We start from the raw sequence: 27572 nt of genomic DNA, 5'->3' as shown, positions 1-27572 counted from the left end.
TTGGCTCTCAACTGGTGGTTGGAGGCTATGTAGAAGAGTGAGGTCGTCTTGGAAACGTCAGAAAAAAATTCCTTGGGTGTGTCATCGATTGGGTCTACCCGGCCCTTAACTACCAATTTACAAATTTTGATGTTGCACTCATCGCTTGTCAGGGGGCGAAGACCTTCACTCTACGGATATTCAACAGCGATCACTTTCTCCGTTGCAAGCAACGTTGCGCTGCACAGATATAGTCCAGAACGTACCGGAGAAAAGAGGAGCGGGTGTTTCTGTCTATATTGCGACCACGAGACCGTTGGCCGAAGATCGGATGGGCAGGTTCTGACAAATTTATCTCGACCAAGGACCGAAAGACGAAATGCCGTTGGACGCTTTTGAAGCCAGATTGACGTTTACAGACCTTTTGCGACGATTAAATGCATCGGTGCAATCTGCCGCCAAATGCGCACAGTTCGCCATCAGGTATCATGTTTGGAGCGAAGATCTGTTTTCTTGCATTATTGAAGAACTAGACAAGGTGAGAACTCACACTCTACAGGGGGTGCTAACCGATACAGACCACATTAAATGCCAGGATCAATATTCTGTACTTTCTCGAGACATTATGTGAGAGCAGTCGGCGAGTCGGTAATAAAGACTACGTCGACATGGTGCGACGAGATTTGTGTACTGTTATGGACAAGGTGGTGCCGACTATGAAAGGCGCCATGGCAAATGTAGCGCTGGCGCGGAAGGCAAGTTGCATGCTTTCCATTTACTGACGGCAGGCTCTTGAACATCTACGCGAAAAAGATGTGATTGACGAGGTGGTGGTCACGGAAGCTGAGAAATTACTGGCCGAAAGGGAGAGTGTGCTGTATGTGAGTCAGATAGTACGGTGCTGACAGTAGGAGCCAGGATGAATACGTCGACACTAGCAAACCCTCTTTCTCCAAAGAAGAGATCCTGCGACGGATGGAGGAGGACAGGGAAAGACACAAGCGCATGCGCGAAAATATCTGGGTGATCCCACCGGGGGATACATATGAACAGGAGTTCAGCAATGCGTGGGAGACATGCAGCAGCCTTGGAGAGGACGACTATGAGGTCATGCGTGAGGAGCAAGCGCTTCTACTCGATTCAACTACATACGAACAGAACAGAGCGCGTGCGCTATAGGTGCTGTACATTAGCAAGCGCACACAACGCTTTGTAGATTATAAGTCAGTTGCATTCAAAGGTACGGTGAATAAAATATACGTGCGATACTATCTACAAAAAAGTGGCTGTCCTGGCTATAGAAATCAGCTGGGCACCCAGGAGCAAAGATTGCGGACTGAGGGTTTAAAGCCTAGCAGTGTCTCTCGTATACAGGCTTATTCGAGCGAGATCTTGGCGCCCAGAGCCTCGAGGGTGGTCTTAATCTTCTCGGCGTCGTCCTTAGTAACGTTGTCCTTCAGAACCTTGGGAGCGCTCTCGACAAACTTCTTCGCCTCGACCAGGTTCAGTCCGAGCAGGTTCTTGACCTCTTTAATGATCTTGGGCTTAGAACCAGTCTCGAAGCTGTCAAGCTTCACGGCGAAAATAGTCTTCTCTTGGACGGGTTCGGGAGCAATAGCCTCCTCAACCGGAGCAGCAGCCGGAGCAGCACCTCCAGCGGGCATGGCAATCTCCTGGATATTGAGACGAGTCTATTGTTAGTATCACCGTCTGCATTTCAGCGTACCTTGAGCAGGGAAACAAGGTCAGCGGTCTCCAGAAGGGTCAGACCAGCAATCTGATCGACAATGGGGTCCAGCTTGGCGTTCGCAGCGGTGGCATTTCCACGCATCTGGAGGGCGGCAACCGGGACCCGACGGGCGGCCATTCTTATCAATTAGTTACTGATAGACAAAACAACGCGCGTGCACACAGGTGTGTTTCCAACCCGTCATTGAAAAGGCCAGTTGGGATTGAGACCAAGCCAGGTGTCCTTTTGAATAGCTAGGGCTATGTGCGGCAAAAACGCGTTGTTGAGGCAACAATTGATCACATACCTCAGAGAGCTGGCGACGGTGGTTTTGGTCGACGCACGCAGAAGCGACTTGGAGAAGACAGAGGTAGACATAGCGACTTGAAATAGCTGAAGAAGAGAAGAGTCTCGAAGTTCTCTGGTCAATTACCGACAGCTAGTCGAACTAAATTTTATGGAAATAATGCGCTGATGACTGTCGTCTTTTTTTTTTCAAACGAGAATCTCACGAAAAATTTGAGAGGTTCGGCGGTTAGCACAAGTACATAATTATCATAAAATGTTGATATTTATGATTACAAATATAATAACATTTTATAAATATGCGATGCGAATGATGTTACCACCCTCTCACAACATTAGAACGACGACGGCAAGGCATCAGGTCGTACCGGGCCCGATCGACGAACGCACAAAACAAGGTGATCCACGTTGTGGCTGGTGACTGAGCCGGTACCATGGCGTCGTTCAGATTTTGTTTGGAATGGTAGGAACAAGAAAATGCGCCGGACGCACGGAAGGAAGTCTATGGATCATCGCTGACCGGCAGCAACAACATGCTCTACCCAAAGGAAGACAAAGTCAACCAGCGGCTACTGTATGCTTGCCGCAACTGCCCCTATAAAGAGATTGCGGAGAACCCCAAGATCTATCGAAACGAGCTTTTGGCGGATGTCAGGTATGCTGTTGTGCGGCCTAGTTCTAACAGCAAGCGAAACTGCGGGCGTCACGCTGGACGTAGGCTCGGACCCGACATTGGTATGTGCGCATGTGTCAAGTCATACTAATTAAAGCCACGATCGAACAAGGAATGTCCGGACTGTCATGAAAAGGATGCGGTGTTTTTCCAGAGTCAACAGCGAAAGGCCGAGACGAACATGGTATGGAGCTCCACTTATAAACCATCTGACAACAGGTTCTCTTCTACGTATGTGTATCTTGCGGAAAGATATTCCAGTAGTCCACAGCAGCTGGCTGTCGGGGGAGTAGCATTAGAGTCTATTTACATTATGCGGATTGTACGTTAGGAATACATGGCTTTGACGCTTTCAAAGAACCTTAGGAGCAAGAGCGCAGATCTTGTTGTAATTCTTGAACTGAACTTCTTTGCCAACGACTCCGAAAATACGTGTGCCAATGGGGTCGCCGGCTTTGTTGACAAGTACGCAAGCATTATCATCGTAGCGCACACTGGTACCATCCTTACGCAGAATCGGCTTTTTGGTACGAACAATCACTGCGTGACGCACCTCTCCGCGAACGGGACGGTTGGCAAGCGCATTACCAGACATTCCAGGCGGTGGCGGCCGAGTCTCCTTGACGACGCAGACTATACGGTCCCCTAACGTTAGAGGAGAAGTCGCAGTTGAACATACCTATTTGACCAAAACCTTTATTGCCCTTTTTCAGGATGTTGATGCATTCGGCCTTGATGGCACCCTGATGTCAGTAATATCTACAGGCGAACGTACCGAGTTATCAATGACGTTCAGAATCGATTTCAGATATATCATTGCTGCTGTGGAGAGATTTCTACTGAAAGGAAGAATTTTCATTTTGGGCATTTGTCAAAATCACGTGCGTATAGCATCACGTGACATCAGACAGTCTGTTACGGAACGCAGCCAGAAGCGTGCACATACACTGCTCTGCAAAAAAGCAACCACTACTTGAGCAAGGAGCTCTATCCTGTGCTTTGTTCCGGACACAAATACTACTAGCCGAGGTTGCAGTATGCAATGGTTCGATGGTCTAGTTGGTAATGGCATCTGCTTAACACGCAGAACGTCCCCAGTTCGATCCTGGGTCGAATCATTACGTCATATAACTTTTTGTCATTCAACTATTTTGCATACATCACGAGCAATATAGACCGCTCACTTTTTCGTGAAGGCGCTATCGGTATCGAGCCATGTTGCGTAGTTCTTGAGGCCAGGATATTCACGCTTGAGCTTCGCAATGTCCGCCTTGTAGCCATCGGTGTAGAACCAGCGGAACATGTAGCCCATGTCCTTGACCATCCAAAGAAGAGCACTGCATAGGAGCTGGAAAGTAGTCGGTACGGGCTTTCCAGTCTTGGCTTGGAACACCTTTGCCAATTCGTCAAAGGTCAGCTCGTCACCAGCGAGCGAAGTAAACTTTGACTGGTACTTCTCCGGATTCAAGAACGCCTGAGCCCCGAAATATCCAATGTCAGAGACCGCGATGACCTGCAGAGGCTTGCCTTTGAGGACCATTTTCCAGCAAGTGGCGAAGACCTTGCCGAAGAAGTTTGGAGTATGATTGTCCATAAAGGCAACCGGGCGAAACACCGACCATTTCATGTCAGTACCTTTGGTACTATCGATCAAATGGTGCTCAATATTGTGCTTGCTAATGAAGTGTGGGATGTTGGTCGGGTTGTCGAAAGACGCATCTCCACCACGATCGACCGAAGAGTAGACGAAATACTCGACGTTCTTTTCAAGCGCGGCTGTAACGAGGGCCTTTCCTTGCACCTCTTCTTTATCGTCTTTTCCTCCAGGAACAGGTACCTCTTAATTAGCGACCATTGAGACCAATTAGCTCACCTGAACACTGTAGACTCCCCAGATAGGTAGGGACGACACAGCAGAAGCATTCTCAAATATACCGGCGGGATTGTCGAGGTTGCCCTCAACAAGCTTGATCTTAGGCGATTTTTTTGCAAGTCTCTTCGCAGACTCTGAGTTCGCGTCGCGAGTGACTGCAAGCAGTTCGAAGTCTGCGTCCGCTTCAAGTAGCGTACGAATCAGAGCGCCACCCTGCTTGCCAGTGGCTCCAGTGATAAGGATTGATCTGGTCATTGTTGCGATTTGTCTTGAAGTTGCTGGTTTTTCAAAAGAGTGCCTGAAGATTTTGGCTCCTAGTTTTATTGAATGTCTTCTGCCGATCATGACCATTGTCAAACAACGACGAGACAAAGTCTTTTAATATTGCGAAGTCTGCCGCTGACAAATTAATTTCTCAAAAGTAGAATCAGGTCGAACTTCCCTGGACGTCTGAAAAAATGACGACCCACGTGCACATCGGCCATTGTACTCGCCGGTCCGGGATGATCATGTAATCAGCTCGCTCTCATTTTACAATGAAATGTGGAATGCAAACCTTAAATTTAAAGATTCGGCGAAATTCAATGCACGGTAAGTTAAACTCCGTTTAAAGCCGCGGGACATATACGCACGGGCCGTGTTTCGCCGGCTGGTTACCGGAGAGATTTTGTTTACAGCAGACCTCCCTGCGAGCTGGACATGAATTTTAGCTGAGTAAGCACCGGATTTCGGCGACGAAAGAGCCGCTACGCCAAGACTTTCGTAGCCTAGAGTGGCGAATGCTCCGGAGGCTGTCGTGAAATTCGCGTTCCCATTTGGGAGCTATGTGAATCTCAGTACCTTTCAGATCTCAGGACCTTTCAGTATGTGCGAAGGCGCGCCCGCAATCGCATAGAATTTGTTGACTGACTCAATGGTTCCTGAACCCAGAAAATTTACGTGGATTTTTACGCCCATTGTTAGAAATTAGCACAGTTCTGCATACAAGAAAGGACACTATTGCGGATGCTGAAAGTAGATGTGTTTCGCCAGTATTATTAATCAAGTCCTGGCAACCAAAAAAATAGACGAGACTTAATTTGTTCTTGATCACTTCCGATGAGAACAGCTCAATAGACCTTACGCAAACAAGACCGAGGTGTGTCGAGCTATGCTACTCTCTACGTAATCAGGAGGTCAGGCTCAGGCTGTCTCCTCATATGGACCACACGCTTCCAGAAACTGCCTCGGGGAAACCAGATGGTTTACGAGTCATGCTTGTGCTCCGCCTAGCATACACTGGTCTATGTGACCGAGGGGTTTGTAAATTCCGTGTCCAAATTCCGTCTGTGAATCTCCGGGCCGATCTCCGTCGCTCATCCCGCTTCTCAACTTCATTCTCTAATATATCATGTGATTTATAAGCAGTCTTCGAGTATACGTTATGATAATCTTGGCAATCATATCCCTGTGTTTAAAGTACTAGCTGAAGCCAACGTCAGTATTCAAGGCGCATAGATAGTAATGAATGGGAAGATGGAGCTCAATACTGAAACGGAGCTGTAACGAGCCAAATTCTCGTACTACTTGGGCAAGCGTCAGGTACCGTTCGACCGACAAAAAGGCCCACCACTCAATAGCAGCACTCTGACGTGAGTTTGACGTGAGTCAATATACCGGAATGTGCGCAAGAGCACATGTCTATCACATGTATGCATTGGATTCAGTAGGATAAAGAGAATAAGATTCTGTCAACGGTGAGCATCCGGCTAGGTGGAACCCTAACACCGTTGTGACCAGCCTTATGTCGGAAGGTTTGGAGTGCTACAAAACATGAAACATCTCTCTAGGCGAGACCATGCGTACGTGCTCTGGTAATAAACTGCTAAGGGGCATTGCGCTTAAAATATATGTAAAAATAAGATTCTACGACAGCTGGCATACGGCTGATATTCATGCACGTGACATGAGCGCACACGATAGCGTAAGAGACGCAAAATGGCAGATGGACGACGATTTACGGCGCTGGAGAGCGTGTAGCGCATAGATCGAATAATGCCGCGCGTCGATATAACAAATAAGGGTTAGGGCTAGTGTAGGCAGTGCCTACGCATAACAACGAGCTAGTCCGGTAGAGGAGAAAACACACAGTGCTGCGTCGGACGAGTATAACTACGGTAACAAAATATCCAAAGATGGACTACGGCACTTACTAGTAGCCCGCGGCTGTGTAATTCGAATTCATTGATAGTGAGCATCGCTGGCATTTTGACATCGGCGTAAGAACAGTCATCATCGATAGCGGTCGGAACCATCGGAGGAATACTGCAAGAGCCGGTTTCGGAGCGGCCTATCTGAACAGACATCGTTGAGGACACCTCCAGATAGTTTCAGCCGACAGAGAGGCAGCATAGGGCGAGATCGGAGGACGGAACGGAAGCAGCGGAAGCTACAAAATATATTTGGTTCAAGCGACCTCCACTACGATAACTACGGCTCACAATGGCCGCGAAGTCCGGAACAGGGTCAGTGGGCGACAGGCATGGACAGGAACTTCAGCCGGTCGGGAACGAGGCAAGTGCAGTCAAGGCTGCTGAGTCGACGGGTGAAGAGGACCCGATCCAAGAGGCGGTCGCAGCTACACAGTTCGGTAACTTTGAAAGACTCGTATCTCTGGTCGAAAATGGACGTGTGCCAGCAGATGTGCGGACCCCGGACGGGGTTACTTTGCTGCACTGGGCAGCGATCAACGATCGTTTAGCGATCATTGAGTACCTGCTTGGCCAGCCTGGAGTCGAAGTCGACAGTAAAGGCGGTGATCTGGACGCTACGCCCCTACATTGGGCAGCGCGAAACGGCCTAGTAGATGCGGTGCACATGCTTGTATCGCACGGCGCTGATCCGCTCCGTACCGACGCACAGAGCTTCAATACCTTGCATCTAGCTGTGCATTCTTCGAATGTAATGCTGGTCGTGTATCTTTTGCACGAGGGTCTGCCGGTCGATAGCACAGACTCTTCTGGACGTACTGCCCTGCACTGGGCAGCATATCAGGGAGATGCACTGAGTGTGGATGTGCTGTTGCGGTGGGGTGCAAACGTTCGTTTGTTGGACAGTACAGGATTTACGGCTTTACACTGGGGAATTGTCCGCGGCAACATGGCATGCATGCGTCGGCTCATCGAAGAGGGATCTGACTTGTCGGCCAGGACCCACGACGGGAAAACACCCACTGTTGTGGCTCGGGAAATGAAGTGTTATCCGACCTATGCAGCTGCGGTAGCTGAGGCCGGGAGAGACATAGTTGACGGCTCTGCCGTGCCCATGTGGCTCAGCGAGCATGGAGTACAACAACTGACATTTTTGTGGCCGTACGTTACACTGAGTATGGTCTTCACCGAACTTGCATCTCTCAACGCGTTCTTTGCTCTTTTGGCGGGAGTTGGCACGACCGTGGGCATGCACCTTGCGATGGTCAAATTTATACAACGTGCACGCGGGACAAAACGTCTACAGATCGTCAAGACCGGGTACTTAGCTGGAATTTTTTCCGCGTCGGCATTTTGGGTTGGGATAAGATGGGCGATTTATGTTCTACCGGTGACTGTTGGAGAGTTTCCGCTCGTCAATGCTCTCTTTGCAGCGGTCGCAGCTGCCTCGATGTTCATGTTTGTTCGCTCTATGCGGTCAGATCCTGGTTTTATACCGTTAGCCAAGGATGTCCCTGAGCGCCGCCAGACCATTGAGGATCTTTTGAGTGCCGGGGAGTACGATGCACGACACTTTTGCATTAACTGCTATGTGCGGAAGCCGCTAAGAAGCAAACACTGTCGAGTTTGCAAGCGATGCGTTGCTCGTCACGATCATCATTGTCCGTGGGTAAGCAATTGTGTTGGAGTCAACAATCACCGTGCATTCTTACTATTCGTCCTCTTACTTGAATTGGCCATTCCTTTGTTCATTTTTTTGGTGTCTAAGGAGCTCATTCTGCTGGCACCTTCGGATGAAGAACCTATGTGTATGGTTTTGGCGGAGCCATTTTGCTCGATTTACTCATCTGATCCGCTGACAGTTCTGGTGGCTTGTTGGGCAGCTCTACAGCTCGTGTGGGTGACTTTCTTATCCGTGGTCCAACTCATGCAAATTGCACGCGCAATGACCACCAACGAGGCTACCAACATGCACAAACACGGATTCATGGGCGGAGCGATTTCTCCTCCTGCCCGGGAATCAGGCGAGGCTGGTGTTTCAAGCAGTGGAGCCAGCATCGCGCCGTCGGAAATAGGTCCTGATAAACATAACCACGCGCATGGCAACAACGGGGGCGGTCCGGCTCGACTTTGCATGCGTCTACTGGGAATCGACCAATTTTTGATGCTCATGCGAGACGTCCGACTCTTCGGTGGCCGGGGGCAAGGATACTCGGCGGCTCTACAGTCTGAACGAAATGTTAATCCGTTCAATCACGGAACTGTGCGAAACTGCATGGACTTTTGGGCAGACGGTGGCGAACTGATACGGATGTCAGATAAGCCAGGCACAAGTGGGCACGGCAGAGTCGGTGGCCGCAGCGTCGATTATCTCCGATTGTGGAACGTACCCTATGGAGGCGTCGGTGCTGGCTCCGTGTAGACGTGTGCTACGTTCCGCCCTTCAGCATGGTCGTGACAGTTCAGAGGTACAAACCCACCCCTGAGTATTCACCGGCCCTCGCATCAGCTGCTCGGGCTCGTGCGTACGATCCTGCCCGAGGAGCCGCGTCATATTTTGATGTCGATCGGTAGATAATGTGAAATAGTGTACATTGCGTTTGCGATTGCGGCTGGCCCGAAGCCGGAGCTAGACCAAGGCCATGGTTTTGGCTGACACTGGCTGGTGCTTCCTGGTGGCTTGGCAGCTCCCTGGCGTGCCGATACCGCAGCCGCCTGATTTGGCGGCGCAAGCTGCCGAGGCAGTTATGCTGAAACGAACGCTCACGGTTGCGCGACGATCAACAAAGCAGCATAAGACGTCCTGCAGATGTGTGCGGGAGACCAGAGAACGACGTACGCAATCAGAATGCCATTTAGCAATATATGGCGAACCGACATGCCCAGAGTGGAGTACGTACGTGCGAATTTTTGCATCGAGCGCTGAGATCGCCGGCGCGGGTGCCATCGCGTCAGCGGGTAGGGGTGCACCGCCACGGGGGTGGCATACATATGTGGCGAAATCTCTCTGCGGACGTGTGCGGCTGTGCATCTGTGGCGCAGACCCCGCCCTTGTGCACACTAGCACTAGCGTCACTGACAGTGGCTGGTGGGAGCAGGTGACCGCCCGTGTCAGGCGAGCTTTCGCGTGTCACGGAGGCACGTCTACCTACCAGTATCAGCCGACCTACAGGAGAGGTCACGCTGGGAGTAAATAGCGTGGCGAACAGACTGGCGTGCGAACATGAGCGTGACCGAGCGGGCGGCTACCGAAATTAGACGCTCCTCGAGCAGATCAGGCAGTCAGTCACGAACCGCGAAGTGCTGCCCAAAGCACCGGGCGCTACTGCGAGTTCCAGGGGGTTTAATGCCGGCAGTAGTGACTGTGCCAGCAGAGCGGCAGGGTTCGGCAAAACGAGCATCCGGTACATCCTGTCTAAACGGGCACGGTCGGCACGTACCGGCAGGACGGCCAGCGCGCGGAGCATCCCGGGCAGGCAGGTCGGCGCTTACGGCTCATGGAAATGAGAGGCTGAGCGCACGGGCGGGCACGGCCGGCGGACGGCGGAACACCTGCCGACACATCAGCGAAGCGAGGTGCCAAGAGACGTCGGCGGCCGGCGGCGAGTGGCCATCTGCCAACCCAAACTGAGGCTTGAGCAGGTCCGCAGCAGCATGGCCCGCGCCCCGCTCAGCCTATCGCGCGGGGGCCTACGCCGATCGCGCTGGCGAACAGGCGACCGGTGGGTGGCCGGCGTGTAGGGCGACCCTCTTCTGAGCGTTAAGAGAGGAATCAAGCCCGCTTGGGTGTCGCTAGAGAAAATCAGGATTTTAGTGCACCCTAGCCGACGCTAGGGCGAGATAGCGCAATTAAAACTTAGCTATTCCCACTTGGTCCCACACGCGCGCGCCGGCGAGCGAGCTCAGGCATCTGCGCCCGTAAAAGGGAAGGTAAGGAGTTAGCAGCCAAGCCAAGCGGAAGCACGCTGTTGAGTATAAGCAAGCTGCAGCAGATCGGGGGGTGAGCCGGAGCGGGCTAGTAAAGAGAGCTAGAGGGCCACCGGAAGTACTATACAGTGCTAGAGAATGCTAGTGGTCGGCTAGAAGACGCTGACAGCGGCACTTGAGTGGCAGGATGGAACACACAATAGCGCGAGACGCGGTGGCTATTTTTAACCCGATCTGGCGTCTGTCGCTCACACAGGCAGGCAGAACCACCCCGCAGCGGGTGCAGCCGGGTTGTGCGCCGGCGCCGTCGCCATGGATATGTATGCTCCTCAAACGAGTAGATATTGAAATCTCCCAGTCAGCAGGGCAAAGATGCTACCTGTCCGCGCTTCGGGTTAGCGTAGGTGGCGAGTGCAGGCTGGACCGGCGACGGCCGCGAGCGCCGGCGCACGTTGCTGGCACGAAGCACAAAGTCGACGTGGCATCCGACGCCAGGTAGAGTTGGGCAATGAGCGCCGGCGGTCGCCGGCATGCCCACGCCATACCGCACGCATGGTTAGCGGCGATGGCGGCAGAGCCCAACAGCATTTGGCAGGTTGACCAACGGAAGACAGTCGGGACTGACTACTGACAGCGCGCGGGCGCTAGTGCAAAGTCTGCAGATCGAGCGGTATAGAGACGCGCAGCTGCGCTAGCGGCGGGGTGTCAACGCGCCGGCGGGCAGCTGGCAGTAAGAGCCCATGTGAGACAGCGACTAACAGTAGCGCGGTTTGTGTGGAACAGTTGTGTCCAACCGACGGAGCTGGACATGGGTCAAGACGCGGGTCCGGACGCGGGTCCGGACGCGGGTCCGGACGCGCGGTCTTGGCAGTTGTGGCGCGCCAGCCGCACAGTAGTAGATTGTTCTGTGCGCCGATGCGCCCACCGGCGGGGCGGCGGTTACGAGTAGTTCAACTTTCAGTAACATTTTGACAGGCGACCGCAGTCGGCCGCAGTCGGCCGCAGAGGACTGCAGACGGCCACAGACGCACGCAGATGAGATCACAAACGGCCGTGGGCGGACGAGACCGTGGCGTGGCAAGCGCATTTGGTGGCAAGCGGGCTGCGATGGGTAACGTGTCGGATGTCGCGTGGCGCAGGCGCCGGCGGCGGGCCGGCCGGCTGCGCGTGACAGCTGTGGCGCAGACCACACTACATACAGCCGCGCCGTGAAACCAGACATGCCAGCCGTGTCCTGACAGCCGCGCTCATGGTAGTTGATATCGGCATCGACGTTTGCGTGGCATCTCGTCGATCACCTCCAGTCACGCTTTCCCTAGCTACACTCCTTACTGGTCGTGATCGCGGGGTCACCAGAGTAATAGCGACCTACCGCAGACAGAGGCGCTGACACGCTTGAGTAGACGCGCCAGCGCAGCCAGCGCCCACCAGAACTGGCACCATACCACTATCGTCTATACCATGTCTCAGGTGAGCGTCGCTCTAACACATATGAGGCGTAATATAGAGCTATCTACATTAGGATGCACTAGTGTGAACTATAAAGCTATAATTAAAGCAAGCAAACTCTAATAGCGCGCTCTGTGCTGCTGCCACTGCAGCGGAGCAGCGTGTCTCTAGTACAGGAACTGGCGCTATTCAGCTGGCCGTTCATGTGCTCCTTAACCCGAGTCCCATGAACATGGTAAGACTCTATCCAGCCTGGGCCAGCACAGTCTTACCGTATTAGGTAATGTCTCTTGTTAGCTGCGGTCCGCCCGGACTCGACCGGCTGCCCGCCTGGCCGCGGGGCGTCGACTACGGATACTGGACCCGCATTCACCTCGCAGAGGACAGACCTGAGCGAGCTGGTACGATCGTTGCACTCTCATAAGTGGCAGGAGACCGGTTAAGTTGGGAGGTGGCGTGACCGACGGGGGGGCGGGGGTCTCTCTACGAGGGCGAGGACACGGGATGGGGTCCCAGTGCACGGCTGTCTGCTGCGCTCTAAGGCATGTCAAAGGCGCATCACAGTTCTCGGAGCTTAAAATTTATGGGCTTGATGCTCGCGATCGCTAGACCGGTGTGAGCGGGCCAGGCAGAAGTATAAATCACTAGCGGGCGCCCGCGATAGTCCTCACTGATTTCCCCAAACAACGGCACAGCCTGGCAACACTCACATACAATGGTTGACTGCCGCAAGCTGATTCAGAGGCTCAGACAGGGCCACAGCCTCTCAGCGAGTGAGATGGTCTTTGTGGAGCGGTTCCGGTGCAAGGAGCGGGCCCGTCAGAAGTTAATCCGCCAGAGAAAGTTGGAGGAGAAGCAACGACGACGACAACACCGCCGAGATGATGATGGAGATGGCGACGTGATCAAGGGAGAAATAGATGGCTGCGACAACCTGAATGTACTTCATATGGAGGGCTTTGATTTAGACCCCTTGGACGGCATGGACGGCATGGACGGCTTCGACAGCTTCGACGGCCTCAGCACACTGGCCAGCCGCGCAGACAGCTACACTCGCGCGGCGGCACGCGCAGAACGAACAGCCCGCAGACGGGAGACGAATGATCGCCCGTGTGGACGGCCAGGTCCTACAGTTTACGAAGCTCCTCTGAAGACCGGCTCTGTCTGGTTTCAGGCTGACGACAAGCTGAGCGGAGTATTTAATGTTGCGGGAATGACTATGCCCGCTATGGCCGGTATGGCTACTATGACTATGCCTGGTATGTCTGGGATGACCGGTGTCAACGTTGGAGTTGGTGTTGCGGGTGTTACGGGTGTTGCGGGTGTTGCTGGTGTTACTGGCCTCAGCGGCGTTGCAAACCTAGGTATGACCTTCGAAGTAGAAGCAGAAGCGGGTATAGATCCGTTCGACTTTCACTTCGGCTTTACTGCGGCTGCACCTGCACCGGAGCTCACCCCTGACGCCCAGCGAGACCCGCCAACGGAAGCAGAGTTCGACGTGGAGCTAGCGTCTTATCCTGTCGAGCCGATTCCCTATTACTACGTCGCCGAGCCGGCACAGTACAAGACCCAGCAGCCAGAGTTTGTCGGTGTCTTTTTTGACCGTGAGCAAGTACAGATCCCGCCTGCTGGGCACGCAGATGATCTGAACATGTTGAAGCTATGGGCGACGTCTGCGAAGCCGGAGGCAGTCACCCAACTGCTAAATCTGGTCGACAATTCCATGCGGAAGAAGAGCCTGAACAATATTGATCGATGATCTATAACGCACTGCCGGTTGCTGCTGGCGTCAATTTTGTACTATTACTCGTCTCTTGGGCATCTGCAAGTTTTCTGTACTGATATGGAGTTATTTAATTTTGTGGTCGATTGCAATTATACACTTAGTAATACACTGGCATCATTGCTTAGCCGAAATATGTTTTGTGATGAACATGGATAATGACTACATGTCTCTTCTGCCGTCCTGCCCCTTGTATCGCCTGTGTTGCAATCTGCGAGCGGTAGAGTTCGGTTAGGTGACAGCTGTCAACGCTGACGCGGCGTAGCGCGATGCGCACTACCCCGGGTAACTATGTTATCTTGTCATCGCCGACGGTCCAACCAGACGACGCCGTGGGCACTCTGGCGTGACGCATACTCCGATGACCTGAGTCAGCGGCACTCAGATTGTGGTGCTTTTCAGTAGCCTCCGTGGGGAACGAGACGACCGGTGGCTATCAGCTGAGCTGGCAGCTGGTGGTAATCTCAAATATCATCTGACCGCGACCGCCGGCGGCAGGCCGTTGCAGCCACCGGGCGGCCGGAGCCGCGAGACCCAATCAAAGCCAACTACAGGCTTTTGTAAGCTCATAGAAACGGGCCAGCTACTGTGGGTCGACTGTAACACATCCGGCACATCCATTTGCTCTAGCATGAGTACTGCGCAGCACACATTATTGCAGAGGGCAGATCGCCCGTCGCCCGCCTGTCGGCGGGCGCCATTAGAACGACAGCCCACGCAGGGTGCTCGTAGTAGCATAGCTGCAGGGACAAGCCCGATGGGCCTCCCGGCCGAAGCCGGCACGCCAAAACGATGTCGGGCCGGCTTGCGCGGTCAGGTTAGGCGTGTGGCGGGCGGTGGCGATCACTAAGACGCCATATTTGACTGTGGGTATGCTCACCTGTTCGCGAAGGCAAGGGATCTTACTAAAACTTGCAACAACTATCCAATGTAGTTTCCGCAGGGTTACGGCACCGGACCATAATGGATTTAGTCAGTCGTGCATAAAGCCGGCGCGGTCTCTCAGCCATACTCTGCAAGGATGAACAAATGAGGTCTAGGCCCAGTAGTGGCATTCGTGCGGCTTGGCGAGTAGGGCCGTGCGGCTGAGCCGCATAGCGTGCGGCTTTCATCGCTCATGTGCTAGGGTCGTGCGGCGCACGGTGCGCCTGCTACCCGGCCGTCGGGAAGCGGGCATGTGCGGTCAGCTTTAGCCGGGTAACTGTCGGGTATGCGCAGACTCTTCCGATGCCGCCGGTATGTCGAATCGTAAAAGTTTTACCACACGGCTGAGCAAGATGGCGACACGGATGGGAACAGCGCGCATGGGGGGTTGCAGGGCGTTTAGCAGTGCCGTGACTGTGTGCAAACCGATGGGCGAGCAGGCTGTGCGGGTGGAGGGCATCATTCGGGGACGGCCGGCCACCAAATTCACGGACAAGCTCAACGCGGGTCCGTCCTTCGCAGACTTTCTGTCGAAGGGTCAGGACCAGCCACTGTCTGCCGCGGAGATGCTTGAGCTCCGCAATCCGGCCAGCGAGGCCGAGGCGAACAAGGTTGCGACAAACCACAAGGGCCGGAAGATCGTACGACTGCCAGATTGGCTGAAGACGGACGTGCCGATGGGCAAGAACTTCACCAATATTAAAGCAGACCTGCGCGGGCTGGGCCTGCACACTGTCTGCGAGGAGGCCAAATGCCCAAACATTGGTGAATGCTGGGGCGGTTCCGACAAGTCGGCGGCTACGGCGACGATCATGCTGATGGGGGACACTTGCACCCGTGGATGCCGTTTCTGCTCGGTGAAGACATCACGGAGACCGGCCCCTCTGGACCCTAATGAGCCCGAAAAAACAGCTGAGGCGATTGCGAAGTGGGGACTTGGTTACGTCGTGTTGACGACGGTGGATCGTGATGACCTCAGCGACGGTGGCGCGTACCATTTCGCGGACACGGTGCAGCGCATCAAACGGAAGGCGCCTCATATTCTGGTTGAATGTCTTGCCGGCGACTTCCAGGGCGACCTCGAGATGGTCGACGTGCTGGCGCGATCGGGCCTGGACGTTTACGCGCACAACGTTGAGACGGTCGAGAACCTAACGCCCTATGTTCGCGACAGACGAGCCACATTCCGCCAGTCTCTCGCGGTTCTGCAACGTGCTAAGCAGGCACAGCCTACATTGATTACGAAGACAAGTCTAATGCTCGGTTTGGGTGAGACAGACGAGGAGGTCGAGGCTACGTTGCGCGAGCTACGTGCTCACAACGTCGATGTCGTGACGTTCGGCCAGTACATGCGTCCAACGAAGCGTCACATGAAGGTCGAGGCTTATGTTACTCCTGAGAAGTTCGAATATTGGCGGCTGCGTGCCCTCGAACTCGGATTTTTGTACTGCGCCAGTGGACCGCTGGTGCGCTCGAGCTACAAGGCCGGCGAGGCTTTCATTGAGAACGTGCTCAAGAAGCGTCGTGCCGAAGCAGCTGCTGCGTCGGCTGAGCCTATCCTGCCGGCAGGCCCGGTCATATCTACGGCTGCTGCAAGCCCCCAATAGATTTGCATAGACCGCCACGAGTGCATGTACTATGAGTTAAATGAACCATACAGTTGTTGATTAAAGTGCAGCCATCTACCTGGTTGGCTGCGCAGCCTCCGTGTACCGCTGGCTGCGAGCGCCCGCCGTGAAGAGTCTGTATAGAGTGCGGTGGGACTTGGCGGTCACCTACCAACACAGCGGATGCTAAGGACCATCGCGGCGGTGCGTTCGTGAGCCAATAAGCCGGATCTTCAAGGCGTTGGCGGCGCACAGTTTTACGGACATGTGTTCACGCCAGATCAGGGAGCTGCTAATAATAATCCCAGATCGGCAGGCGTCGCAGCGTCCGGCTGACCTGTTGGGACAGGAGTAACGAGATCAGCGCACCCTGGCGCCACTGACCTCCTGAAGGTGTTGGAGTCGCTTGTCGGACGTTGTGACCGTGACCAGAGGACATAGCCTCGCTACTGCTCAGGCGCACGAGAGTCACGCCTTCCGAGCAACCGCCGGATCGGTTCCGATGGCACGGCTACAAACTCCGAAGCGGCCGATACCTGAATCTACAGCCAGGTCAGGTCCGCGAGAATGATATGAAGTCACAGGACCATGTCCCTGGATAACCCATCAGCGCGGATCACCGTCCGCACTCACGGATCGTCCCGGAAGCATCCAGTTTGTTGGAGTCGCCCCTCGGACCAACGCAACGGAAAGTTCACGACGTTTCGCCTGACTGTCACCGGGTCCTTGTGCTTCGTCAGGACGGTATCGATACCAATGACCAGCGCAACGGGTCTCCTGAACGCACAATAAGACCAGTTTGAACGTACGGCTGATCAACGCGCGATATTACCTAATTGCGCAGCCGAAGCATGTCGGATGTGTTCGCGAAACCCCTGGATACTATCAGTCGCACCGCTCGCAATGCGTCTATAGACTGGCGCGGAGCTCTGGGCCGTCATCCAACAGAATGGCCAACGGCCGTCGCCGAAACCCTCTGTTACATCTCGGCCAACGATCGCCCCTCCCAGAAAGAATCGACGTCGGCGGCTGACTTCCTCGGTTGCTCAAACATTGTATCTCGTTTGGCTACGTAGAATGCAGCAAAACACCAAGCAAGCGGTCAAAAGTATGCTCCGATGTCGGACTTAGGATCTGCCGCCGGGCACGAGTCGGTCGGTGTCTTTAGGATCCGGTCGACCGCTCCGCTCCGGCCGCCGTGCCGGCGTAGATACATGCGCCACACTCCGTTTGGCCGTGCTCGACGCCCTACGTCTTGAGCTTAGACATAAGAAATGGTCCGAGTTCAAAACCCCACGGGGACCGGGAGCCCCCGGAGACGCCGATGGGCGGCCCGACTTCACCCGGATTGCTATGGGACCCAGAGGATTGCAGTAGTTTACGGCTACTGTCCGCAGGCTTGTATCGAGTGCGCATGTCACTCACTACCTAAGCAACATGCCGATTGCGCGGTAGCAGTCATTAGGTAGTCAAGCGGACTGCGCCTTGCGATGGACGGGTTGTCGCTCCAGAGATCGGAATGGGTGACCCAGCTACATAGCCACTTTAGAAAGCGGACGATTCCTCCGTTGACGCGCTGACTACATACAGGCTATGACCACGTCAGACTGCAGAGATTCCGGCCCGAAGTCGCGAAGTCGCCGGTGGAGCCCTAAAGTGGATCCGGCCAGCTTCGCTGCAGTTTAAAGTGGCTAGGGCTTGCCTTCTTATTGTAGACCAGGGTGGGCGCGACATGCGACGCGGTCATACCCGTTTCAAAAGTTCTTGTGAAGATGATACCCGGGGTTGAGCGACGTTTTGTGACACGAGTGAGAGAGCATACCCGCATTGCCGCTAGGTTGCTGCTACGGTGATACCCGAGTCCTCAATTGACCCGTGTCTGTTGATACCCGGGTAGGCGACCCACGACAGTTGGTACCCGCTCGCGTGCGTTACAGTGGGGTTCCGAAGTAGGGTACGGGTTGAGGTCCCACAAGCTTCAGGGCCCACCGAGTCTTATTGCCTCGGCGGATACTACGGTTCGCCACAGCCGCCGACCACCTGACGCTGCCACAGTGCCCAATGAGCCAAGTAGAGGTCCTGGAAGGCACAACGACAGACCGTAGAGCAGACAGGCTCAACAGAAAGAAAACAGATCCCATCCACGGTCAACGGTGGTGGGCGTCTAGCAGTCTCCACTCGCGAATTAGGCTAGTGCGCGATAAGCCGGCTAAGTCGTGCTTTAGTAGTATCCGCTCATTGTATGTATGAGCAATCGTAAATACTACGCCGGATAGAAACTAAGCGGTAGATGGCGGGTATGGGTAGTTAAGAGACGGCATGAGCCATTTCATATTCCCGCAAGGCGATAGGCCGGCCACGCGGCGACGTGGGCGCAGGTGGCGAGCCAGGGTTGGCACGCCGTGTGAGCGGTAGACGCGGTCGCGGCTGTGGCTGCTGACGTAGGTTGGGGGCGCACCCAGTGGATCTCGAGTAAGCAACTGAGGGTGTGCTGGCCCAGTCGGCCGTGCCCGTAAACTGCCCGAACTCGGGCGGCGTGCCGGCCGGACCAAGGGCTGTCGGCGACGCACCGGACGGCGCGCGGCGGCGGGCGGCGGGCGGGCGGCGGCGGCGGACGGGCGGTGTCGGCGGCGGAACGGCCGTCGGCGTGTGCATGTCCACCGGCGACCTATTTGGGTATTACAGTTCATCGCAGTAGGACCGTGCTAAAGCGGCACCGGCTACGGCTAGCCCCGACAAAGGTTTGCCTGGCCAAAGAACCGCTGGGGCAGCCGCGACCGCGCTGGGCGTGACCGTCGTAGTGTGGAGTCTCGTAGCTCAGACGAGTATTTCGAAATTTTTTTTTCCAAACTTGCCGCAACTACAAAACAGCACCGAGCGCGCAGAGCAGCGCCAGACTAAGATAAGGTAAGCAAGACGGCGGGAGGGTTGTCTGCGGTGCTTAAGCGAGCGGCTTGCGAGAACAGTTGCCCAAGCATCTCGCGTCGGGTCGAGCACAATGTGCGGTGTCAGCTCGTGCCGGTCCGTTGGGGCGGTAGAGATGGCAAATCTCGCGAAAGTGCAACAGCCGCGTTCAACAGGCGTCCCCCGCGCAGATGCCATTGTTGGTGGGCCGAGCGACCGAGAAAGCGAGCATGGGCGGTGCTGACAGCCAGATGGCCGAGGAAACCAAGCAAGTGTCGCGGCCGGTCCGGTGGGCCAAATGGCTGTTCAACTTCGCTATCGACGAGTGGTTCGTCATTGGTATGGGAGTCTTCATCGCTCTGGCGTACAAGTTCCCGAACGTGGCCAAGAACCACGGCCATATCCGTGCTGATATCACGATCGAATACCTTGCTGTCGGTGCGATTTTCCTGATCTCCGGCATGAACATTCCCCGGCAGAAGCTCATCACGCAGGCCGGACATTGGCAAGCACACGTCGTCACGCAGGCCATCTCATTCCTGATCACGCCGGCTCTGGCGTTTGGTTTCACGTCGGCTATTCGTGTGGCGGACAACCCGCACATCAGCAAATGGATCCTGATCGGAATTATCGTGACAGGCTGCACGCCCACCACGGTGTCGTCAAACGTGGTCATGACCCGTCAGGCCAAAGGTAACGAGTCACTGTCGCTCGTTGAGGTCTCGGTCGGCAACGTCATGGGCGCGTTTGTCACGCCTGCGCTGGTGCAGATGTTCCTGTCGAAGCACTCTGGCTTTCAGTACGGCAATCCCACCAACGACATCTCGCTGCAAGCGTTGTACCGCAAGGTCATGAAGCAGCTCGGTCTGTCGCTGTTTGTGCCGCTGTTTGTTGGCCAGTGCCTGCAATTCTTCTTCCCGAACCAGGTCAAGTGGGTGCTCGCCAAATTTAAGCTTGCCAAGGTCGGCTCGTTCATGCTGCTGCTGCTTATCTGGTCGTCGTTCTCGAATTCGTTTGCCGCGCGCTCATTTGAGGAGGTCACGCACGAGTCGATCATCATGGTGTGCTTCATGAACGTCGGCATGTACCTGTTCTTTACCGTGATCTGCTTCATGATCGCGCACAACCCTCTGCTGCCCAAGCGTCTGCGTTTCACGCGCGAGGACACTGTGTCGATCATGCTGTGCGGTGCTGCCAAGACCGTCGCTCTCGGCGTGCCGCTCATCAACGCGCAGTACGCTAGCGACTCGGCCAAGATCGGCGTGGTTTCGATCCCGCTCGTGCTGTATCAGGGCGAGCAGATCCTAGTGGCCCAGCTGCTGGTGCCCATGTTCCGCAAGTGGATCGAGGCGGGCCAGCGCCAGGCTGCGCTACAGGAGAAGGCGGCGGCCGACGCTACGTCCGAGGAGGGCTCGCCCGAGCCTGCACTCGAGGAGGCCGTCATTGGTACCCCTGCCGAATTCGAGAAGACCGAGAAGGCCTAGGTCGGGTCGGCTTGAGATGTGGAGCGGCCGGGACACCGCCGCAGGCAGGCGTAGATCGTCCGTCCGGCGCTTGTGTTTATAATCTTTGGCATGTTTAATGTTGCATTAAGAGGTATTTAGACCTGATTTACCATGACACACTCCTGAACGTAGAACCCTGGCCGGCAAGGCTACGTAGACTATGCGGGTATCACAACGGACCGCGGTGTTGGGTCGAGTGTACGATTATGTCTTCCAAATGTAGACGCGTTGAACCAGACTGCCATGTTTGGCGTACGCTAGTTAAGGCAAGGGCTCAAGTTAAAGACACACAAAGCCAAGCGGAAGTAGATAGCTTGGCAGATGATCGGGTCAGACTCGCGTGCATGGTCTAAACTAGTTGACAGGTCCCTCTCCAGTACGCGAGAGTCCGTCGCGAGAGATGAGCTTCGGCAATATACGAACGTATGCACGGGGAATAAGCTACTGGGAAATCGGGCGAGAGTAGCGTCACGCATAGCGTACACAGGAATTTGCGCGCAAGGGCTAGACAGCTCTGATTAAAACGCACAAGCCAGGGAAATTCTGGTAACGAGTCGTCATGATAACTCTATTCTCAGACAGCGTACGCAAACCAGGGTACTGGCATTATTATTGCAGGGCGTACGCGCGCATGAACATTATGCTTATTCGACAGGTCAACGGTGCGATTACAGCGTAGGGTATTGATATTAAGAATGGTGGTATATGAGGGCCAGGCATCAGTGTCACATTCTTCAGTATATCTGTGACCCAGGGCCGCTTTTGATCTGCGGCCTCATAGCCCGCCAGTCGCGTTGAATGTGAGCATTCCATATTGCGCGTAGATGGGACCAGCTCGACATTTAAAGAGACCCAGACGCCCAAAATCGGGCTTAGGTGCAGCCAAAGTCCGCTGGGAGTGGTCGGAGTTATGTCCAGGAACACGGTACGCGGCTCTTACAGCCGCGTTGGGTGGATGTAAGTTGGTTTAAAGCTGGGAGGGTGGATTTAGAGCAGAACGGTCGAATTTGCTCCCGACAGAACTCAGACTCCGATTTGAGAAATTGGCGACGCGAAAAATGCACATTTTCGTGCCATCTCGCCACTACTCGCTGCACTGCTGTACAGCCCTTGGCATGATGGTGCGAGTGTTATTGTGCCTCACGCTGGCGATACACAGGGGCGGTTCATTCTGGCTGTGATGCGCTGAGACCAGCACTCGTGCAGCAACCGGTCATCGCAAGCGCGAGCCAGTAGCTGCCCCGCATCGGTGTAAACAGATGTCCGTATTACGCGCACCCAGTGACTACGTGCCGATAAGCTTTGTTTCCCAAGCTGTCGGTCCGATGCTCCGAAGGCTGTGCCTGTAGCTCTAAAGTCCGCCCAGTGCTGCACAGCCGGGCAGGTGGGCCAACTTCACACCCCACTCATTGCCGAGCAGCCATATGACTTCAAAGAGCCTTCACAGCCGACGGCGGCGGTCTATAAAGCACGACGGGCGTCATGCTGGTACACAAACACAATGTCCTGGATCAACGCTCCCATCAGCAGTGAGCCTCCTAAGAGTAAGGGCAGTCCGGTCGCCCTTTTGCACAATGTTTTGCCGTTGCACGCACAGAACTTGTTGGCGCTCGTTGTCTATGGCGTGCTGTTCAAATTCCTGCCCAGAGTCTTTTATAGCTGTGGTCTGATCTCGATCGCTATTCTAGTGTATTATCGTCTGTCTCCTAGGAAGCTCCAGCAAAATCTCAAAGCGCATTTCAATGGCAGTGTGTTTGCCAAGTTTGAGAAGCCCAAGGGTGGCATGGTGGTCTTCCGAATCGGCGCCAAGTTCCACACTCCGCTGGGCGCCACGGACCCAGACGCACGATACATTGGCGACGGATTCGTAAGAATGATGAGAGATCTTCAGACGCACAGAGACCGATTTGGCCTTCTCGGAATCGACGCACTCACGGGGATCGAAGACGCAAACCTGAATTCGATAAACACCATCATATACTTCGAAAACATGGACGGTCTGCATAAGTTTGCACACGATCCGGAGTACGGACACCCGGCGATCACGGCAAGGTTCCTCAGAGAGTACGCTGCAGATCCTATCAAGGGCAAGAAAGTAGGCATCTACCACGAGAGCTTCCAGACAAGCTCGTTTGAAACTATTTACAAGAACATGCCCCCCACTGGTCTGGGCACATCCTACGAGAAACTCGATAGCGGCGAGTATCGCAGCGTGTTGGCAGAGATCAGCAAAGATAGCAGGAACGCTGCTACTAGGCTGGCGGCCCAGCTGAAAGCCAACCAGGCAAATAAGGCTGGATAGGCTGTGTGCTCGTTTTGAGCAAATAGCTTAAATTCGCGTTTGACTTATTTCCCAAATACATATGATGTCATTGCATGCCCTGACACCTGCCAAGGTGTGTGATTAAATGTAGATTTATGGTACACGAATGAATTTGATCTACGGACCAAAGCGAGCATTTCGAGTCCGAGGCTCCCGTGACTGTGGGATGTCGGTTGACTCGCCACAGGGATGGATCAGTGACAAGAACAAACTGCTAGTGTTACAGATAGCAGATCCAAAGAGAAGAGACGTCGGAGGAACACCTTTGAAAGTTTTATGACGCCTCAGGACAGCCTCAGAGCGGCTGAGAACCTAGCTTGGAATAACCAAGACTCTGAATCTTGTCGGTCATGGTGGAACCTATCTGCTGGAGAGGATGCGGTATGCCTCATGAACCTTCACAGACAACTCCTAATTGCCTGTAGCACGTTCAAACACGGATACCAATCGATCGGCCTGAGTACCGGCAGCGCCGGAATGCATCTTGGGCTACGGTACCGAGGCGTCTGCACGTCTAATCGTAGATTCGATTCAGTGTGGGCGCTTCCTTCAGCACGCCGGACCAGCGCTGCACAGGCAAGCTCGAGTACAGGCTACTACACATACTGCATTCTGTAGTGCTCCGCTCTAGTGCCCTGTCCAAGGCATGGCCACCGGCTGCCGTGATGGCCTCAGCGGCGACGAGGCGTTTGCTCAAAATAGTGTAAACGTGGGTCGGGACAAGTCAGCGCGATCGGCCCCGTTACACCATCCCGACTATCGCCATGGTCGCCGAATCATCGCCCACGGTCTGCCACGCTGAGGCGTGTGCCATCCAAAGTAAGTCAAACAGCAGCCACGCTGACGCAGACTGTCTCCGGCGGACACAGTACAACGAGCGGCGGTGCACGGCGGCGATCGACGCTCTGTATGCGTGCTGCAAAAAGATGTACGAGGCCGACGGCGAGGCGCGGGCAATCGCATGCCCGCAGCCTGAGTTGCTACGACTGAAGCTTGAACAGCGCGCGCGCGAACAGATCGACGCAGACACGCGATCGACGAGGAGAGGGTAGAGATCTACAGTTGAATATATACATTAGTCCTTCTTGACGACGCGCAGCCGGCGGCCGTGCATCTGCTCGAGCTGGATCATGAGGTCTGAACGGTGGTCGGAACGGATGACTGTGGTTAGCGGTAGGTCCTGGCGGGGACGCACCAGAGCCGACGGACATAAACAGACTGGAGTCAGCGAGGCTGCTGTGTAGACTTACCCAAACGTGGCGGCCGAACCAAGCATGTACTGGCCGAGGCTTCGCATGAATCCGTTGGGTCCGGGGCCGTAACGGATGATGCTGAAGCCGCCTGGGGTCAGTGGAGCGGTGCACATGACGTACCGAAGAGGAAGCCAACGACGATGCCGACGGTTCCCTGGGGTTAGCGCGCGCACGGCAACCAACGTACACCCATCATGAGGCCCATCTTGAACTTCTCGAAGGCCGACGGCTGCTGGCCGGGGAACTGCGGGACTGGAGCAGGCATTTTGTTGACTGGATGATCTGTCGAATGAAAATTTGACGGCAATGGAACGCAAGTGGAACGGTGACACTATGGCGAGGGGGACGCGGGTGTCAAGGCGGGTAATATGGGTGACATTGTGGTCGGTCGCGCGTCGCGTCAACGGCCAAGCGCGGCGTGCAATTGTGGCACCAGCGCCGAGAATGGCACCGACGGTGGGGCGCATGGGTGGGCGTGACACTGTGGCCATCATACGCGACGCGGTGCTGATGTCAACAGTGTCGTCCGGCCGGAGACACTGCGAGTCACAGAGAACAGGCGGCAGGGATTTCTGAACGTGACTAGGCGCCGCCTCGAGCTCAAGGACACCAGCTACGCAGACAAAGATGTCATATTCAGCGTCGCTGCAGGGCTGCGTCGCATCGCTGCGATGCAGTGTCGACCTGGTAAGTTCACGCACGGACTTGCTGACACCAGCTCAACTCGGCGATCGGCGCGCTCGACCAGGGCACGACAGACCTGCCCCGCATGGGCAGCGTGCTGCGGACAACCAAGGTATTTGACGTTGTGCCCGACGCCGACGTGCGGCGGGCACGCGAGGCGGTTGCCGGCGAGCTCGAGCCGCAGATCGTGAACCTCCTGCGACGGGCCGACCACGCGCTGCAGCGGCTGGACCGCCGCAAGCACTCGCTCGAAGCCCGGGCCAAGCTACAGGAGGTCCGGCTGCAGCGTCAGCCGCGCGAGGCGGCAGCTACGGAGCGCGAGCACGCTCGCGACCTGGCCAACGTGCGGCAGCAGCGCGAGCGGCTGGAACTGGCGCTGTCGCGGGCGCAGATGGTCACTACACAGAAGCAGCAGCAGCTGGCAAGAAGATAATTCACTTCCAATTCATGGCCACCTCTAGCTTGCGCAGGGCCTGGCCGACGTTGAGCTCGAGCACAGTCAGCTTCGACATGAGCGTGATGAGACCCGGGTCAAAGCTCTGGACTGTGATGCGCTCAACGGTCTTGACGTAGCGGCCCTTGTACTCGTAGACAGCGACAGGTTCGGCGCCGCGGCGACGAACGAGGCCGCTGAGCCAGCTGGCAGAGGATGCAGTCGTCAGCGTAGACGACGCGGTGAGCGCAGACGCTGAGGTGGCGCTCGTCTGGACGCGCGAGAGGTCGGCGCCCTCGGGTTCGGTGGCAACCGCTGCGGCGGCAGCCGCCGCAGCGGCCACAGCCGGCGGCGGCTCGCGTGGCAGCGCGTTGCCACGGAATGCGAATGGTACCGGCGGCCGACGCGCCGGCAGCGCCGGCTCGGCCACGACCGCAGCCGGGTCCACGGTCGTGAGCGAGCGCACATCGGCAATGACGCCCGACTCGGACACGCAGAAGTCCACCGAGAGCATCTCTGGCAGCGCCGGCGAGAAGCAGTCGGCGTCCAGGGTCGGGTACGGGAACGTGTTCGCAGCTGCGGTGTTGCGCACGGCCAGGTGCGCGTAGCGGATGTTGGACAGCAGTCGGCGCAGCTGGGTGAGCACGAGCGTCGGTTCGACAAAGTCCATCTCGCTAATGACGCGGCGGCAGACCGCCAGGAAGCTGGCGCAGTCGGCCAGCTGTGGCAGCGTGTAGTCGTGGCCGTCCGCCAGCGCCAGCGCGACGGACTGGCCGCGGTTTAGGCTGGACAGCTGGATGTGGATATCGGCCTTTGCAATGCGCTGACCGACACGCTGCACGTAGCCCTTGAGCGCCTCGGACCGGGTCGATGACAGCACGAGCATGGACCCGGTCTGGTCGTCGTCCAGCAGGGCCAGGCAGTCGTCGAGCCCGGACCGCAGCGAGTCCATGGTCTCGCTCAGGTCGCCGAGCAGCCATGCTAGCTCGAGGATCGCGGCCTTGTGCTCCTCGTTGAGCGCGGTCGACGAGTCGACCCGGGGGTAGAGCGCGGTCGTCATGGCGCGGCGGCGGAGCGGCGGCGGAGCGGCGGAGCGGCTGGTGCGGGCGTCGAGGGTCGGGATGCGGTCTGCGGCGGGGTGGGCCGACTTTGTCCGGCGATCTCACCACACACCATCATCCACCACAATGCTCTTCAACTCGGCGCGCAAGCTCGTCCCCCGGTACCCGGGACACGTGCCGACGAACCTGCTGCAGCAGGCGCTGCTCGCAGCCGGCTCGGGCCTGGGCTCGTTCCTAGACCCAACCCGGCAGGACTTTATCGCTGTTGTGGGCGAGACGACGGTGTCGCCGTACTTTGTCGGCCGGCTACGGGATGTCATGCTCAGCGACGAGACCGGCCGGCGGATCCTGCGGGACCGCCCGCGGATGACGTCGACGTCGCTGGACGTCGAGGCTCTGGCCGTCTCCCGACCGAACTCGGTCGGGCGGGTGTACGCCGAATGGTTGGCCCGCGAGGGCGTCTCGCCGGACACACGGCTACCGGTGCGATACATCAACGACCCGGAGTGCGCCTATGTGTTCCAGCGGTACCGCGAGTGCCACGACTTCTACCACGCGCTGACAGGACTGCCGATCGTGCGCGAGGGCGAGATCGCGCTCAAGATGTTCGAGTTCGCCAACCTGGTCATCCCGATGGCGGGGATCGGCGCGATCCTGGCGCCGCTGCGCATCTCAGCGGACCAGCGGCGACGGCTGCGGACGATCTACTTCCCGTGGGCGGTGCGCAACGGACTGTCGTGCAAGTCGCTGATCAACATTTACTGGGAAGAGATCATGGACCGCGACATGGACGACTTGCGGGCGGAGCTGGGGATCGAAACCCCGCCGGACCTGCGGGATTTACGCAAGAGGGAAAAAAAGGAGAAGAAAGAGAAGGCTTGAGCGGTGAGGGAGGGGGGCGGCTGACGCGCACGGACGATGACGCGCGCGCCACCGGTCGCCGGCCTCGTCACGAGACCGCGGCGGTGCG

At 56.0% G+C, this 27572-nt stretch overlaps 15 protein-coding genes and 1 non-coding gene across 16 annotated transcripts; 11 read left to right on the top strand and 5 right to left on the bottom strand.

The window, feature by feature from the left end:
• Nucleotides 1–110: 110 nt before the first annotated feature.
• On the top strand, nt 111–1266 carry V1510DRAFT_411126 (CTD kinase subunit gamma CTK3-domain-containing protein). The gene is made up of 4 exons (XM_066932843.1): nt 111–517; nt 558–734; nt 768–856; nt 891–1266. Exons 1-4 carry the CDS (start codon nt 359–361, stop codon nt 1156–1158), a joined length of 693 nt encoding a protein of 230 aa, XP_066791316.1. The 5' UTR covers nt 111–358; the 3' UTR covers nt 1159–1266.
• Nucleotides 1267–1355: 89 nt separating this feature from the next.
• On the bottom strand, nt 1356–1846 carry V1510DRAFT_405932 (mitochondrial 54S ribosomal protein bL12m; the record flags this gene model as incomplete). The annotated part of the gene is made up of 2 exons (XM_066932358.1): nt 1356–1670; nt 1706–1846. 2 exons carry the CDS (start codon nt 1844–1846, stop codon nt 1356–1358), a joined length of 456 nt encoding a protein of 151 aa, XP_066791315.1.
• Nucleotides 1847–2318: 472 nt separating this feature from the next.
• On the top strand, nt 2319–3047 carry V1510DRAFT_411122 (uncharacterized protein). The gene is made up of 5 exons (XM_066932842.1): nt 2319–2477; nt 2541–2669; nt 2704–2749; nt 2785–2871; nt 2907–3047. Exons 1-5 carry the CDS (start codon nt 2449–2451, stop codon nt 2949–2951), a joined length of 336 nt encoding a protein of 111 aa, XP_066791314.1. The 5' UTR covers nt 2319–2448; the 3' UTR covers nt 2952–3047.
• On the bottom strand, nt 2943–3584 carry V1510DRAFT_411120 (mitochondrial 54S ribosomal uL14m domain-containing protein). The gene is made up of 3 exons (XM_066932841.1): nt 3463–3584; nt 3367–3430; nt 2943–3332 (listed from the first exon to the last, which is right to left on the bottom strand). Exons 1-3 carry the CDS (start codon nt 3553–3555, stop codon nt 3040–3042), a joined length of 450 nt encoding a protein of 149 aa, XP_066791313.1. The 5' UTR covers nt 3556–3584; the 3' UTR covers nt 2943–3039.
• A 147-nt stretch (nt 3585–3731) lies between these two features.
• V1510DRAFT_t12 lies at nt 3732–3805 on the top strand. The gene has a single exon. It is a non-coding gene; the product is annotated as a tRNA-Val (tRNA).
• Nucleotides 3806–3871: 66 nt separating this feature from the next.
• Nucleotides 3872–4815, bottom strand: V1510DRAFT_447135 (uncharacterized protein; the record flags this gene model as incomplete). Its single annotated transcript, XM_066935743.1, has 2 exons — nt 3872–4524; nt 4561–4815. Coding segments are annotated over 2 exons (906 nt in total), but the record flags the coding sequence as incomplete, so codon positions are not given.
• A 1969-nt stretch (nt 4816–6784) lies between these two features.
• Nucleotides 6785–9281, top strand: V1510DRAFT_231702 (uncharacterized protein). The gene has a single exon (XM_066930518.1). It carries the CDS (start codon nt 7042–7044, stop codon nt 9169–9171), a length of 2130 nt encoding a protein of 709 aa, XP_066791311.1. The 5' UTR covers nt 6785–7041; the 3' UTR covers nt 9172–9281.
• Nucleotides 9282–12840: 3559 nt separating this feature from the next.
• On the top strand, nt 12841–13884 carry V1510DRAFT_405929 (uncharacterized protein; the record flags this gene model as incomplete). The annotated part of the gene is made up of 1 exon (XM_066932357.1): nt 12841–13884. One exon carries the CDS (start codon nt 12841–12843, stop codon nt 13882–13884), a length of 1044 nt encoding a protein of 347 aa, XP_066791310.1.
• A 1012-nt stretch (nt 13885–14896) lies between these two features.
• On the top strand, nt 14897–16864 carry V1510DRAFT_232012 (uncharacterized protein). The gene has a single exon (XM_066930520.1). It carries the CDS (start codon nt 15147–15149, stop codon nt 16437–16439), a length of 1293 nt encoding a protein of 430 aa, XP_066791309.1. The 5' UTR covers nt 14897–15146; the 3' UTR covers nt 16440–16864.
• Nucleotides 16865–19061: 2197 nt separating this feature from the next.
• V1510DRAFT_411100 (SBF-like CPA transporter family-domain-containing protein) lies at nt 19062–21076 on the top strand. The gene is made up of 2 exons (XM_066932840.1): nt 19062–19346; nt 19415–21076. Exon 2 carries the CDS (start codon nt 19535–19537, stop codon nt 20825–20827), a length of 1293 nt encoding a protein of 430 aa, XP_066791308.1. The 5' UTR covers nt 19062–19346; nt 19415–19534; the 3' UTR covers nt 20828–21076.
• Nucleotides 21077–21860: 784 nt separating this feature from the next.
• On the top strand, nt 21861–23521 carry V1510DRAFT_231991 (uncharacterized protein). Its single transcript, XM_066930519.1, has one exon. The coding sequence runs from the start codon at nt 22350–22352 to the stop codon at nt 23148–23150; it is 801 nt and encodes a 266-aa protein (XP_066791307.1). The 5' UTR covers nt 21861–22349; the 3' UTR covers nt 23151–23521.
• Nucleotides 23522–23935: 414 nt separating this feature from the next.
• V1510DRAFT_360115 (uncharacterized protein) lies at nt 23936–24223 on the top strand (the record flags this gene model as incomplete). The annotated part of the gene is made up of 2 exons (XM_066931004.1): nt 23936–23990; nt 24021–24223. The coding sequence occupies 2 exons, from the start codon at nt 23936–23938 to the stop codon at nt 24221–24223; spliced, it is 258 nt and encodes an 85-aa protein (XP_066791306.1).
• Nucleotides 24216–24776, bottom strand: V1510DRAFT_411092 (reactive mitochondrial oxygen species modulator 1-domain-containing protein). Its single transcript, XM_066932839.1, has 5 exons — nt 24612–24776; nt 24545–24578; nt 24422–24512; nt 24367–24389; nt 24216–24332 (listed from the first exon to the last, which is right to left on the bottom strand). Exons 1-5 carry the CDS (start codon nt 24687–24689, stop codon nt 24247–24249), a joined length of 312 nt encoding a protein of 103 aa, XP_066791305.1. The 5' UTR covers nt 24690–24776; the 3' UTR covers nt 24216–24246.
• V1510DRAFT_411090 (DASH complex subunit Spc19) lies at nt 24651–25552 on the top strand. Its single transcript, XM_066932838.1, has 2 exons — nt 24651–25111; nt 25143–25552. Exons 1-2 carry the CDS (start codon nt 25052–25054, stop codon nt 25539–25541), a joined length of 459 nt encoding a protein of 152 aa, XP_066791304.1. The 5' UTR covers nt 24651–25051; the 3' UTR covers nt 25542–25552.
• On the bottom strand, nt 25528–26689 carry V1510DRAFT_411089 (RAVE subunit 2/Rogdi). Its single transcript, XM_066932837.1, has one exon. It carries the CDS (start codon nt 26599–26601, stop codon nt 25543–25545), a length of 1059 nt encoding a protein of 352 aa, XP_066791303.1. The 5' UTR covers nt 26602–26689; the 3' UTR covers nt 25528–25542.
• Nucleotides 26690–26728: 39 nt separating this feature from the next.
• V1510DRAFT_428295 (ubiquinone biosynthesis protein Coq4) lies at nt 26729–27484 on the top strand (the record flags this gene model as incomplete). Its single annotated transcript, XM_066935260.1, has 1 exon — nt 26729–27484. One exon carries the CDS (start codon nt 26729–26731, stop codon nt 27482–27484), a length of 756 nt encoding a protein of 251 aa, XP_066791302.1.
• Nucleotides 27485–27572: the final 88 nt, after the last annotated feature.

The sequence above is a fragment of the Dipodascopsis tothii genome, assembly GCF_038497935.1.
Source record: "Dipodascopsis tothii strain CBS 759.85 unplaced genomic scaffold V1510scaffold_3, whole genome shotgun sequence".
Classification (NCBI taxonomy): domain Eukaryota; kingdom Fungi; phylum Ascomycota; class Lipomycetes; order Lipomycetales; family Lipomycetaceae; genus Neoaidaea; species Neoaidaea tothii.
The sequence above is the reverse complement of the archived record's forward strand: the minus strand, read 5'-3'. Positions and strand labels throughout refer to the sequence as shown.